The sequence below is a fragment of the Miniopterus schreibersii genome (genome assembly GCF_964146895.1).
Source record: "Miniopterus schreibersii genome assembly, chromosome: 18".
Taxonomy (NCBI): Eukaryota; Metazoa; Chordata; class Mammalia; order Chiroptera; family Miniopteridae; genus Miniopterus; species Miniopterus schreibersii.
This window is the reverse complement of record NC_138121.1, coordinates 9,107,404-9,122,473: the sequence shown is the minus strand read 5'-3', so window position 1 is coordinate 9,122,473 and position 15,070 is coordinate 9,107,404. Positions and strand designations below refer to the sequence as shown.

Sequence of the window (15,070 nt, the reverse complement as noted above, 5' to 3'; positions counted from 1 at the left end):
GGTGTGGGCTCTGCAGGAGCCAGAAAACCTACAATTGCTCAGCAATGCACAGATGGGGGCCTGTGCCATGAGTGTTCATTGGGCATGTACGCTGTGCCAGGTTCTGTGCCAGTTTAACAGAAGTATTACGGTTCATGTGGATGACATCGCCCCCTCAGGCTTGCTGGGGGAACGGGGTTCTCATGTTCATTTCCCAGATCAGTGAGCCCATCGGTTCCGGCTGAGGAAGGAGCTGACACAGGGACATCTGAGACTCCTTTATTACCCTGAGTGTAACAAATAGAACATGGTCACAGCATTAAAAACAGAGCAGGAATTAGGTGCAGGCTACGACACAGTGTACACCGGGGAAACGTTCCTCAGAGTCAGCAGCTAGTTATGATTGTAAAAATTTTATTCTCTTTAATAACAATAATTCCACGAAAATTATACAAAGTACATTCAATACTCAGGAGTGACGGGGATGGGAGGAAAAGAAGCCGGTTTGGCCTGGAAGCATCATCAGTCGGCTCCAACAAAGGAAGCCCAGCTGGACTGGGGGAAGTTGGGGGTGGAGGTCCGATTGTAAAAAATAAACATGTGGATCGATTTAAAAAAAAAAAAAAAGGCCACCCATAAGGAAGCAGGGTGAGCGTGCATGTTCCTGGGGGAGGGCGGGAGGCCCAGCCGGCATGCTGCTGCTGGGCGGGCTGGCGCTCAGGCGGGCTCCGAGTTGGTTGGGGGCAGGTTTTTATGCTTGAAATACTGCACAACTTGTTGGGGCAGCTCTGCCAGCACAGCTTTGGCCAAGGTCTCTTTTGCTGCCTGCAGGGTGGGGAGGGTGGGGAGTGGGGATTAGAGAGGCGAGAATAAGGGTTACTGAGCAGAAGTTGTGGGAGGCACTCTTCCCAGAGAGCTGCTCCAGCAGGTGTCCCTGGAAGACAAACTGGCTGAGGGCCAGGGCTGCCTAAAACTGACGTCCCTCATCCGTGTCCATGCCTGAAATCCCTCCGGTAGCAGTACCTTCTTTTAGGTTACATGTAACTCTTACCTTGAGCACTTGGGAAGCCTGGGAATAGCATTTTAGGAAGAACTGATCTGTGGGGGGCTTTTCAGGTCAAAAGCCCGTGGAAGGTGAGCTGCTGCCCAGCCTACTCATCTGGCAAACGTGTCCTGAGCACCTTGGCTGGTATAAATGGGCTGTGACTGTCTGGGTCACTGCTGAACGCCCAGCCACAGGCCAGGCACAGGAGGTGCTCAGTCACTGTCAGCATGCATGAGTGGTGGCCGATGCCCAGCATTTGTCCTCAGACAGCTAATGCTCCAGAGGAAGGAACTGAACCACCTCAGGCAAACCCAGAGGGTACTGGATACAAAACCGAGTGGTCAGTTCTTACTGGGACTTGCTGAGCCAGAGCGGCCCTTATGGCTGAAAGAACTGAGGCCCAAAAAGGTCAAAGACTTGTCCAAGGCCACATAGTGTGCCTCTGGTCATATAAAAATTGGGCCCCAGGCTGGCAGTACAGGGGTGGCATCTGAGAGGCTGTGCTCCCTCTGGGGCTCCTCATGGGCCCAGCTACGAGGGCAGCAACCAGGAAGCCAACCACAGCTTCCCGTGGGCAGACCTGGGGTCACCTCCAGGAGCCAGTCCCCCCCGCAGAGGCCCTTAGGGAGAGGAGGCCATGCTAAGATGATCCCGTTTCCCATCTGTGAAGTGAGGAGGCTGGGTGAGGTGTGAGTATGAGGAAAGCCTCTCTCACCTCTAGGCCTTTGCTCTCGTCCCTCTGTCCCTTGAAATCTTTGCCTCACGCGGATAACTGACTTCTGGTCAGTTAGAGGGCAGGTCCTCCAGGAAACGGTGCCCAGAGCCTCGGTGTGGACTGGGCACCGCTCCCGTGTTCCATCAGCTTGCTGAAGACAGTGCTCACACTGTCACGGTCGCGTCTGGGGGCAGGGCCTGGCACGGTGCCAGGCACATAACAGGCCCTCGGGAAGTATGCAGTCGCTGGAGCTGAGGAGCCTCGGACTGGGGGGACAGTCCCAAGACCTCCATCCTTGACTATTCCTCTGGCCCCTGGGGCCCCGTGACGCCCCCCAGCCCGGCCCATACTCACGTTGCGGAACTCTCGGAAGGGCACGAACTGCACGATATCCCGGGCTGCCTCCTCCCCGGTGTGGGAGCGCAGTGTGCGGCTGTCCCCGTCCAGGAACTCCATGGCGGCGAAGTCGGCATTGCCCACGCCCACGATGATGATGGACATGGGCAGCTTGGAAGCCTGCACCACGGCGTGCCGTGTCTCCTCCATGTCACTGATGACACCATCCGTGATGATGAGGAGGATGAAGTACTGCTGCGGGGAGAAGGCGAGCGGGCACTCAGGGCCTGAGGCCCACGGCACCCCTTCCCCCGCCCTCCCATTCCAGCCCCTCAAAGCCCTCTGACCCCTGGGAGGAAGGTGACTCTTGTCCCCCAGCTGTAGCCAGATCCCAGCCACCTGCCCCAGCACCGTGGCCCGGGCAGGCCTCTAGTCTGTCTAAACCCTGACCCAGTCTCAGCCGGAGCATAAACTGCCCTGGCCCTCCTGGCCTGTGTGTTATTTCGGACTGCCCAGCCGAGAGCCGAGGACCCAAGGCCTGACTCTGCCAGTCGCCACATTGTGGATCTCTGATTTAACTCTCTGTGCCTCAGTTTCTTCATCCGCAAAATGGGAGTGGCCTGTCCCCCAAGCACCTCAAAGAGAACATGCTCCTGGCAGCAGCAGGCTGGCTCCTGCACTGTGCCTTTAAGAGATCGATCCCTTGGCTGGGGATACCTGTTGCTATGGAGATGACAGCCTGAATCCCTGCAGTGGAGGGCTGCTGCTGCCAGCCCCCCATCCCTGGGGTTGGTGGCGGAGCTCATAAGACCATCCAGACCCTTGTCCCCCCACAGCCCATCATCCCAGCACCCCTTCCCTAAGTGGGGTGACCCTACCAGAAATATTCCAGGGCACCTAAGCTGGCAGGAAGGAAGGCACTGAGAGGCCTGGCAATGAGGAAGGAAAAGAATGGGTGGGACTCGCCTCCACGCCCATCCCAGCCCAGACAGCCTCCCTCCCTCCACCACTTGGGCCCTGTTGACTCTCCATTCAATCAGCCACGTGACTGCACTGGGAGACTGGGGAGGACACACACCTGAGCCTCCCTCAGAGCCCTGGAGCCTTTCTGCCCAGGGGGGTGGGTAGAGACAGGGCCTGGGTTACTGCAGGACCATGGGCACCAACTAACAGGGTGAAGGAGTCCCTGTTGACACACAGTGACCGCACAGGCCCCCCGGCACCCACACACTGTGAGTCTCCTTTTAGACATAAGATGGGCTGAGTGAGGTTAAGTGACTTAAGGCCTCCCAGCCAGGGCGGCACAGTGATTCTAAACCAAACCCAGCTGACTCCAAAGTTGAGGCTCTTTCCACAGCAGCCTCCTTTGCCTGCAGCTGTCTCTCCAGTAGTGGGGCCTGCACCCTCTCACCCAGCACCCCAGTGTCAGGAGGCCCAGAATGTCCAAGAGAGCAGCCCAGGGCAGGGGCCAGATCCGTGGTCCTGGACTTTAACCCTCACTCCTGTGTGCCAACCAGCTAGTCACAATGCCCACACTCATGTTTGTCCTCAGCTTGGAGTCATCAGCCTTGGCAACAGAAGTCCTGGGCCCCTTGCCCATTGTGGGCAGAGCCAAGGTTGTCCAGGAGCCTCTAAGTTTCATTATAGCCCCAGGGGTCCACGGCCCCAGCCCCAAGACAGCTCAGAAGGGACCTGGAAAGAGGCTGTGGAAGGGAAAATGAAGGGCGGAATCGGCAGGAGGTGGGAAGGGGCTCTGCTGTCCCCACAGACAGTCCTGGTCTACTCTGCCCCAAGATTCCCCACCTCCACGTGAGCCTTTCCTGGTTTACTTCCTTCAGCCTGGCATACCCTTCCCAGCCACTGCTCCAAACCCATCTGAGCGTCTCCCCCTCCATCCCAAGCAGATGTGAAGCCCTCCCCAGTCCTGAGCTCTGCTTCGACTGCCCATGGGGGGTGTTCCTCCTTGGAACACTCCTCCCCCCCTCCCCCCGCAGCCTGAATAATCCTCAGGGTAGCCCCTTGTACCCTCTTCTCCATCTCACGGGCCTGGCACCCTGTCTGTGCTCCAGAAACATAGCCCATCACTGTCAGGTCAAACCCAAAACACAAACTTCCAGTACATTCCAAGGATCGCCTTGCATCTTTTGCCTTACCAGAGGTTCTTCTGGTTTCTAGTACTGTAAATAGCCACTAATCCATTTAACGTGATTTGATTTATAAGCAATTGACTTGACCACAACAGTTCCAGGCAATCTGGGGAAGCTGCACTTACTCCCTGGCTTCTCAGAAGTTGGTTGCCAAAGACCCTGGGGGCAGGAGTGGAAGGGAGGGAATTCCCAGGGTCCCGGCTGCTTCCCAGCTCCCTCTCCACTGGACCACCGGACACTTAGGAGACCAACCAGGAATGGGCCATGGACAAGATGACCCGGGTCTTATGGGCCAGAGCAGAGGGAAAAATGAAGGCCCCATGATAGGAGTCCCCTGGTACCACCAGAGCCTCTTGATACCCTTCAGTGACCTCTCCCCCTCCCCTATCCTCAAGGGCAAATCCAGATTCCTCACAGGCTTCCACAGCCCTGTGGGAGCTGGCTTACCTCTCAATCTCACCTCCCCCTACCCCCAACTCAGCCCTCTTACACCACACTCTTTCCTTCAGTTATGCCCACATACCATGCCCCCAGGCCTTTGCACATGCTGTTCCCTCTGCCTGGGATGCTCCGCACGCACGCCCGTTCGCACATGCACGTCCACACACGCAAGCTCTGCAAGGCTAACTCTCAAGCACCCTCCAAGTCTCAACTTAGACATCACTTTTCCAAGAAGCCTTCCCTGCGCCCTCTGTCTGGGTTAGGTGCCACCTTTATGATTCTGTCATGAGGGGGGTTTTTCTTTCTTTTTTCTAATCCTCACCTGAGGATATTTTTTCTATTGATTTTAGAGAGAGTGGAAGGGAGGGTAAAGGGAGAGGCAGAGAAACATCGATGGGAGACAGACACATCAATTGATTGCCTCCCACACGTGCCCCAGCTGGGGCTGGGATCCAACATGCAACTGAGGTGCATGCCCTTGACTGGGAATTGAACTCTCAACCTTTCGGTCATTCAGTGCATGGGCCAATGCTCTAACCACTGAGCCATGCCGGCCAGGGATGTCATCACAGGTTTAGTCGCCTTGCATCCCCACTAGACTGCAGGCTTTGGGAGGACAGAGGCCATATCTTGTGCATCACGGCCCCCCCCATTACCACGTGGAAATATTCTCGGTAAAGATGTGTTGGATGAATGAATGGAGAATACAGCCCTGCCTAGAGAGATGCTTCCTACCACCTGCTCTCTATTTCATGTACGTGGGTGTGCATGCATGTGCATATGTCTGGGAACAGGGAGGGTGAAGCCACACCAAGTATTCCCCCAAAAGTGGCTGTGTAAAAGCATTAGTTAATCCATCAGTTATTTTCTTTCGCCTTGGGCCAAACGTGCTCAGCATCACCAAATGCTGGCCCAAGAGATGTCACCATAAGATTCAGCCACCCACATTCATCGAGCATTTATTGTATGTCAGGCATTGTGCTGAGCAATTTATGTGCTAATTTCATGAAATCCTCACCATGCTTCTATCAGGCAAGTACTGTTCCATCATCTGCGCTGCCCCTGGGGCTCATGCTGCAGAGCCAGGGCAGGTGCTGGTGGGTGGTGGGCATGGTGACCACCAACACTAGCATCAGGCCTGGGGCTGAAGGGCGTGAGAGGACCAGGGATGCAGATGCCCAGGACAGGGCTGTCTGCCGTTTATTCCAGATGCACACAGCAGCCTTGGCAGCTTCAGGTCAGGCAAGATCAAACCACGTCCCGAGTACTAGGCCAGGGGCAGACAGTTCCGTAGCCCTTAGCTTGAGGCAGAAGCTGTTCTATTGGAACCTGGTGGCTCGGAGGGTCAGCTTTAGAGCTGCAGGGACCATGCCTCCTGGTTTCCCTGGGTACCCTCTGCCCTGGGGAGGCACCTCCCACTGATCACAGCCCTATTACCTACTACACATGAATGGAACCACTGAGTCCTCCTCGGGTCTGTGCTCTAAGAGGCCAGGACTCATCAAGTTGAGCTTGGTCCAACCCCTTAGAATACCTGCAGGAAAACTGAGCCAGAGAGAGGCATCTAGGATTTTAGAGCAAGGGAAGGCAGAATATTTAGCTGGTCAGCACCATGGGGATGGGGTAGGATGGATACACCTCAGTCGGGCCCTCCCTCGTGACAGGCAGGGAGGGCCCAGCCAGTGCCAGCCCTATCCTGCACGTCCACATTGGTGGCTGCCTACTCACCATGGCCGTCTGCTGCTGCGTGGCCTGGGCTGCAAACCGGGCCACGTGGTTGATGATGGGAGAGAAATTGGTGGGACCGTAGAAGCGGATGTGGGGTAAGCAAGCTGAGTATGCCTGGGCGATGCCGTCCACACCTGCCTCGGGGACAAGAGCCGAAATCAACCTGGTCCTCCCTGACCCCGCACCCGCACTCATCCCAACTGGCGACCAAGCGTCATTTCATGCTTACCCCCCAATGCCCCTGCAGAAGCTCCCAGAGGGCAGAGCCAAGGGGTTATAAAGAGCCCTGAATGTGGAGTCAGACAGACCTGAGTTCAAATCTTGCCTTTACAACTTCTTAGCTGTGGGACCTGCAGCAAGTTTAGTCTTTCTGAGCCTGTTCCCTGGTCTGTTCATGAGACTGATAATCTACTTTGGGGCAGGAGGGGGTCCAGCAGGTTCGGAAAAGCCTGCGATGACACTTCAGGGCCACAGAAGTCATCTGGAGGTCCATTCTGGATATGCTGAGACTTTTGCTCAGGCCTGCTGGGGGACTGAGATGCTTGCACAGGCCCTGCACACAGTAGGTGTTCTGTAAACAGCCACCATTCTGAGCCCAAGAATATCCGCCTGCCCTTGGTCCTCTCTAGGTCATCTCTGGCCAGAAATGAGGTTGACTAACATGAACTTGTACAAAACATCTCTGGAGACCTGCTCCAAACCAGACAGAGCCCAGCAGGAGTACAGGGTCACATTTCCTGCCAAGAGATGGCTTCTGAGTCACAGCATCGTCCCCAGGTTGGTGTGGCGACTTGATGGTTTTCCCTTCCAAGTACAAAGCAAGCCTGACTTTGGGGCTCCCCAAGGAAGGTGGAGCCACATCCTTCCCGTGATATCAGGGACCACCCTCTTCCATACCCGCCTGGACCGCTTTTCGCCCTCCAATACTTTCTTAACTGACTCTGGGGGCTCAGAAATCCTCTAAGGCTTGGGGTGGGGGCTGAGCACACACACCATGCTCACCGCCTGCCCCTTCTTCCTCCCCTCCCCCAGGCAATGTCCAACCCTTGGGTGCAAGGCTCCGTGAAAGGCTGAGCCGGGTGGAGCCGGGCTGAGCCCTCCCACAGAGACCTGGCAGGACGTGAGAGGCAGGTATGTAATTTTCTTCCCTCGCTTTCTCCTGGCCTACCCAGGGCTTCCTGTCAACACTTCCCTGAATTCTCACCTGACCACAGTGATGTGAGCTAAGCAGGTATTACATCTCCCTAGGGCAGGTGAGAAAGCAAAGGCTCAGAAAGGTGTTGTGGCCTCTTAAGATCACACAGCCAGGAAAGAGCAGCAGCTAGCCTTGAACCCAGGACCGCCTGACTCCAACCTCCAGCTCTTCCCCCAGCTGTCATTTTGAGAACGCGTGAGGGGGAGGGGAAAGGAGAAAGGTACGGAAACCTGTACTCTGCCCACCCTCCGCCCAGGGAGAGGGCCTGGTACAAACCCAGCACAGAGGTAGGGAGGCTTGTCGCTCACCTGAGCAGAAGGGGTTGGTGGGGTTGAAGTTGATGGCAAACTCATGGGAAACCTGAAATGAAGAGAAGGTGCTGAGCTGGTGGCCTCCTGGGCCCAGACCACCCACCTGCCAGGCCCAGGCCCCTTCTGTGGGCACCTGGCTCTTTACAGCTCCCCTTCCCGAGGGCAGGGCTACTGATACCCCCACATCTGCTTTTACCTCCACTCACAGAGAGGCCCAACTGAGACCCTTCCACATCACCCCGATCTCTTCTGCAGGATCAGGGCTGCTTGTGGCTCCCCCCACCCCCCACTACGAGAGTCCCTGAGTGGGTCCAAGATGCCTCTGAGGGAGGTGGGCCTAGGAGCACTTGGAATGCCCCTTCGTCACCAGCTTGCACTGTGCTGGGGGCCGTATCCAGAGTTCCCCTTCATCAAAGGCTGACCACACACTCCTGGATGCCACTGGGCCCACGACAATCGGGAACACATAGGGACCAATAGCTAGACCCTGCTCAGGGCTGCAGGTAGGACTGGGGTGGCTGCAGAACCTGGGGCCTCAGGAGAGGCCAGAGCATAGACAGGGGACCTCCCCACTCTCCCTCCCCAGCTGTCTCACAGCCAAACTCCCCGCTCAGCCCCATTCCCTACTGTGTGCCACGCCCCATGTTCCAGCTTTGAAATCATCCCCTAGTTCCTTCCTCACAACACTCAATGGGGAAAGGCCTGTTATTACCCCATTTTTTAGATGATGAAACTGAGATACAGAATGTGCTAGAATGTTCCCAAGGTCTCACAGTTACTGAAGGGCAGAGCTAGGACAAGAACCGAGGTCAAGCTGCCTGCCGAGCTCACGGTCCATGAACCCACTAACCTCAGAAGGTGTTCCTGCCCCAAGGGTTTTATTTGTATTTTATTCACTTATTTATTTTATCCTCTCTCTAGGAGTGAGTATATTTTTTCCATTGATTTTTAGAGAGAGTGGAAGGGAGGGGTGGGGGGAAAGAGAGAGAAACATTGGTATGACAGAGACACACTGATTGGTTGCCTCCCTCACTGGCCCAAATAGGGGCAGGGAAGAGACCTGCAGCCCAGGTACGTGCCTCTGACCGGGAATCGAACCCGTGACCCTTCGGTGGGCAGGTCGACACTCTAACCACTAAGCCACGCCAGCCAGGGCCCAAAGGTTTTAAATTAGGAGGGTGAAGAGATCCAGGCCAAGGGAGAGCTTCAGTCTGGGCACAAACAATCCCAGACAGACGCTTTAGCTCTGAGACACTACACTGGAGGTGCTGGAAGTCCAATGTCTCCATCTCACAAACAAAATGAGGCCCAGAGAGGGGAAGCCAGATGCCGAGACCAAGCAGCAGAACAGGCCAGAGACCCAGGCCCCTCATCCCTCGAGATGGGGTTGGACCCCAGACCTTGGGAAACCCTCCTGTGCCAAGTGGAGAGAGACTCAGCATGAGGAGTTCACCCCAGTGCTGCCCCGTGGGTGGCAGGTGGCCTGAGAAGACCCCTCGCTGTTCTAGGGAATGGGTGGGTCTGTTCTTTGCCCCTTCAGCCCTAAGTGCCTGGCATGGAGCCAGTCCCCTGGTGACCGTCTTGGGCCCTGCCCCTGCCCAGGCACCCCCTTTTCCCTGTCCCCAGTCTGGGCTCCAGGTGTAGGGGACAGAGGTCCTCGTTGCCATAGCAACTTCATGAGCCTCTATGGAGATTTAGAAGGGGGCTTGTATGGAGGGGGCTGAGAGAGGAAAATGGTTGCCAGGGAAACAGGCCTCCCTTGGGCCAAGGATTTCCTACAAAATCAGGTTTTAGGAAATTTTAGAGACCAAGGGGGAAAAGCTCCCTCTTGATAGGGGTAGATTAATATTTATTTCCCTTTCTTGGCCACCCAACCTCTTCATTCCCCACTCCTCTCCCCTCTTTGGGGGAGGGCCTGGCCTGGGGTCAGGTGGGTGGGCTGTGGGACATCAGCCTCCATCCCCGAGTCCTCTTAGGTCACCTACTCCAGGAGTTCCATTTCACAGGTGGCAAAACTGAGGTTCAGAGAGGGCCAAGGAATGCCTAGGTCACATGAGTGAGCCTCAGCAGAGCCTGTAGGGGACAAATGTCCATGCTGCCTATGGTGAGCCCTCTCCCATGCTTGTTGCCCTGGTTTGTCTAGAAAATGCCAGTAAACAAAGCAAGCTTCCAGGAGACCACAACAAGCCGATTAGGGGCCCCTGGGGATGGGCTGGCCATAGGTCTTTGTACTGGGACTGACTCCCTGCGGCCTGTGACAATCAATGGTCCCCGTTCACCCCATCTGGCCCTGTCCAGGCCCTGCTCAGTAAGTTACTTAAGACACCACTCCCTGTGTCCCTAGCAGGGGCAGGACGGTAGAGGGAGGCTCAGAAGGAGCTGACCTCAGAGCTGTCCTCGGTAAGCCTCAGTTCCCCCATCTGTAAAGTGGAGTCATACACTGTGTTCCTCCCCACCCCAGACCTTCCTTCTGCCCAGTCTCCCTCTTCATCTGACCCTCATGTCACCTCCTTACAGAAATGCTTTCTGCAACTCTTAGCCACTGCCCAAGCCAGGAAGGAACTGAGGCCCCAGGGGCAGGCAATTGGTCACAGGTCTTTCTAGCTCCTTCCAGCTTCCCACCTTCAGAGAACCAGCACCTCTGCCTGCTCAGGCCACTGGGCCCCAAATTCACTGTCAACAAGCCATGCATGCCAGGAGCAGGGGCATAGCGAGGAGGCCAAATGCCCTCCCAGAACACTGAGCCCCCAGAGGGAGGCGCTAAACAAGCAAACCCACACATACAGAAGTGACCACAGTTCTGTGAGGACAGTGCCTGGCAGGGAGAAGAGGCCCCAAGTCAGGGAAGGCCTTGGGGTGGAGTAGGGGATGATCTTTCCCTGAGAAGCAGTGTGGAAAGTGAGCAACAGGCTGGGGGAAGGCCATGTGCAAAGGCCCTGAGGTGGGAAGGAAGGAAAGAAGGTTCATGTGGCAGGAGCAAGGCCAGTTAGAATGAGAGGGAGGGGGAGGGACTGGGAGGGGCCAGGCCTGGCAAGGGAGGTGGGACAGTTATCTGTCCTCTCCCAGCCTGGTTCCAGGATCCCTCCAGGCACCGCTGGGCACTCCAGCCTGGCCAAGCCTGTCTCCCCAGAGTTGCCCCGTGACATTTTCAAGCAGGCGTTTGTGCAAGAGAACATCTCATTGAGCCAGTTCTTTGAAAGCTGGCTGGTGTCCTAGCAACAGGCTCCTGCTGGGCCTGCCAGCACCAGCCCTCCCTGCGCCCTCTCCCTGTGGCACCATTTTTGTCCTGCAGGACCCTGCCCCCTATCACATGATGGCCAGCAGGTCCTGTGGCCACTCTCTGAAGTTCTAGGTGAAAATCATCCTCCCTGGGGAGGGTGGGAGGGGAACGCTCACTCTGGAAAGAGGAGCAGCACAGCTAAGTGGCCAGGAGGGCGCACTGGCTGGGACAGACATGCAGGTGTAGGAGCACCCTGTGCTCACAGCCCCCAAGCTTCTCATCCAAGAGGCAGCAGATTCTGAGGGTCAACTTCAGAGTCCATCTGCCCAGTTGGAATCAAGGCCCCTGTGTAAACATGACCTTGGGCAGGTCACTTGAACCTCTGTTGTTCCACCTGTAAAATGGACATTGCTGCTTCTCCCCATCCCTCCATCCCGCCCACCCTCACCCCAGCCAGTCCCCACTCAGCAGCCAAAATGGGCCCTCAAAAATGCCAACTGGATTATAACACTCCAAGTGGACCCTGCAGCGGCCCCCCATTGCTCTTTTAATATGCATCTGAGGCCCTGCATGGCTTGGAGGCCCTCTAGCCTCCTATCTTTTCATCCTGCCCATCTTCCAGGGAGAGTCCATCACACCCACCTTCCTTCTGTTCCTCCAACTGGCCCTGCTTCCTCTGCCGCCCAGACTTGGCACAGGCTGTTCTCTTTACCACGCTCCCTGCCCCATCACCACCCCCAGTCACTCTGCTAATTCCTACTTTCCCTTCCCCTCTTGGCTTAGACCAAGCCTCCTCCAGGAAGCCTTCCTTGATATTCCCAGGCTGGGTTGGGGCCTTCCTCTGGCCCATGCTGCCCCATCTCAACACTGATGACCCTGCCTGTCTTTCGGGCTGCCAGACAGAATACCAATGCCCAGTTAAATTTGAATTTCAGGTAAACAATGCATATTTTAGTATAAGTATATCCCAGGTAGCCTGGCTGGTGTGGCTTAGTGGTTGGATGTCGACCTATGAACCAGGAGGTCATGGTTTGGTTCCCGGGCAGGGCACATGTCCGGGTTGTGGGCTCGATCCCCAATAGGGGGCGTGCAGGGGGCAGCCAATCGATGACTCTCTCATCATTGATGTTTCTCTCTCTCTCCCTCTCCCTTCCTTTCTCTGAAATCAATAAAGACATATTTTTTAAAAAGTATATTTAGGACATAGTTATACTTGAAAAACTTGTTAATCTGAAATTCAATGGGTGTCATGTTTTTATTTGCTAACTCTGGTATCCTCCTCATCTCCCCCACCGAACTTGGGTACTAACAGCATCACTGTTCTGCTCTGTGTGATACCCCCAGTGCCAGTGTGAGGTTCAGGTTGAGAAAGGAGTGTGGGTTTGGGGGCAACTCAAAGAAGGCAGGGCAGATGGGGCCCAAGCACCAGTGCTTTCCAAAGCAGATCTTGGAAAGACACACACACAAACCCCATCTTGGCCAAGAGAAAATAATCTGGCTTCACTCACCTTCCAGTCTGGGGGTAACTGGGCTCCGAACCCTAGAGCCGGAAACATCTTATCACTAATAAGAGGAGAAAAAAAAACACTGTGAGACAATGGGACAGGGGCCTCCATCCATCCACACTCACCCTCCAAGCCCCTCCCCAGGGATGCTCCCCTCTATTCTTGCCCACCTCTGAGGGCAGAAAGAAAAGTCTCTCTACCTCTAGCAAAGCTCTGTTCAAATGACCCATTGAGCCCCAACCACTTCTGGGTATCTGGTGTGGCTTGACCTCATCTACACTTGTGGCAGACACAGTATTTTTCTTTTAAAAAAAGTAACACAGTACTTTGTTATTGATTTCAGAGAGAGGAAGGGTGAGGGAGAGAAAGATAGAAACATCAATGATGAGAGAGTCATTGATCGGCTGCCTCCTGCATGCCCCCTGCTGGGGATCGAGCCCGAAACTGGGGCATGTGCCCTGACCGGGAATGAAACTGCCACCTCCTGATTCACAGGTCGATGCTTAACCACTGAATCGCACTTGGCTGGGCAGAACTTCTAACCAATGGGCCTGAGTGCAGCTTCTAGATCCTTTTCAGACTGGGACCTCATGCACCCATGAAACCAGGCATGACAGAAGTGAAATCAGAAACTGATTCAACCTTCCTTTTATGGCTAGGAAAAATTCTCCCAAAATGAGGACCCTGGTTGGCATTCAAGGCCCTTTAGAATCCAGCCCCAGAGCCTAGTGGTATTTCCTTCTACCTGCCATCCCTCACACCCTATTCCCCCAGCCCTGGCCACTGGCCACTGGCCACTCGCTGTCCCCAAACACACAGGGCACCTTCACAGTCCAACTTCAATCCTGGGCATCCCCTCCTGAAATACCTCTCCTCAAACTGTTCCCTGTGGCAAACTCCTCCTCATCCTCTAAGGCCCAATTCCAATGGCCTCTTCTCTCTGGGGGTTTCCCTGATACCCCAGGATCCCTCTCTCTTTGCTGCTCCCATAGCTCCTCCCTTACATGTAAACTGGTCTCTCGAAACTCCAGCGATTTCTTCCCCATCTTCCCCCCTCAAGCAGAAATTCCCCAAAGGCAGGCACCATGTCTCAACTGAGTTGGATGGAGCCCGAGCTGACCTTTGAAGTTCCTCCCCAAGCTTACCTGTCATAGTCCTGAATGATCTGCCCGACAGCCCAGATGGCCGACAGGTATTCGTTGGTGCCCAGGGGGTTGATATAATGCAGTGAGGAGGAGTCGAAGGGATTCCCGTTGGAGGCTGTGAAGTCTATCCCAACCTGCAGAGTGGGGAGAAAGACCACCCAGTGTGGCCAGAGACCACGGCTGCCCTTCTCACCCACGCTGAGCAGAGAGGCTGATGGACAAGGGAAGCCCATTCATCTCCCAGCCCCAACCCGCCCTGCCACAGACAGTCTAAAACCTAGAAACTGTATCACTTCTCTGGCTCTAACGCCGTCTGTGGCTCACTGTGGCCCAAGCATAAAGATGTGATGCAAAGCCAACTTAGAGCCCAAATTTTCCCCTTACCATCCCTATCCACACGCCCATCTGCTCCCATTTCCAAGCCTTTATTCATGAGGTTCCCTCTACCTAAGGAGCCAGGCAGGCTATCTTTTCTCCCTGTAGAACTCTCCTTAGTCTTTCAGGCCCAATTCAGATGCTGCCTTCCCAAATACCTTACCTCCACACCAAGCCAACGCCTCACCATCCCTCAGACCACCAAGGGGCCTGGAGACCTGGGGCTGCCAGATAGGGCAGTGCCCATCTCCCCAGTGAAACCAGATGCTCACTGGAGGTAGGATGTATGCCCCAGAGGAGCCAGGCCCAAGGCTGGGCACAGGGCATGGGGCAGGTGCTCCGCAGGGACTAGAGCAGACTGTCGCCAGGGATCCAGGTTGTACCTGTTTTCAGCTTTGAGGGAACCCCAGCCCAGACCTTGGAGGGGTAGCATGGGATGGGCAAGACTGTCCGGCAGGGGAGGGTTAGGAGAGGGGCCCAGGGGGAGAGATGGTCACCTTAGAACTCAGTGGCTGTGGGGTGGGTCGGCTCCCCAAGGTCAGGGTGGCATGTCTTAGTCTTCGAGGGACCTCTGCAGGGGCAGAGCCTAGAGCCTGGCACACAGGTGATCAGTGCCCATTTGCTGAATGAGCACATGCAAGCACGAGGAATGGGACGGCCCAGCCTCTCTGTGGTGAGGGGGACAGTGGTGACCAGTGAGTCAGAGGTCAACAGGGCCAATCCCCCGACTCCATACAGCCCTGTGGCTGACCTCCAGTCCTCACAGAGCTAGAGGTGGCGATGGAGAGCGGTGAGGCAAGGTGGGGAGGTGGGCAAAGCGAGGGAGCCCAGCAGGGTCTGCCCCTGGGCACGCTCCAGGCCCCAGGCAGAGGAATGAGTCCTTTCAGCCTATAGCCTAGAGCATCTACCGAGCGTCTGCTCCGTGCTG

The 15,070-nt window shown here is 55.7% G+C and overlaps 1 protein-coding gene across 1 annotated transcript in view; it reads right to left on the bottom strand.

The window, feature by feature from the left end:
• Positions 1-242: 242 nt before the first annotated feature.
• CPNE2 (copine 2) overlaps positions 243-15,070 on the bottom strand; it is a 37,615-nt gene continuing 22,787 nt past the window's right edge. Inside the window, exons 11-16 of the mRNA XM_081119968.1 lie at positions 13,768-13,901; positions 12,626-12,680; positions 7,895-7,946; positions 6,392-6,525; positions 2,094-2,330; positions 243-804 (exon numbers count right to left, since the gene is read on the bottom strand). Coding sequence (XP_080976094.1) covers positions 697-804; positions 2,094-2,330; positions 6,392-6,525; positions 7,895-7,946; positions 12,626-12,680; positions 13,768-13,901 — 720 coding nt within the window. The 3' untranslated portion in view covers positions 243-696. The remainder of the gene's footprint in view (positions 805-2,093; positions 2,331-6,391; positions 6,526-7,894; positions 7,947-12,625; positions 12,681-13,767; positions 13,902-15,070) is intronic.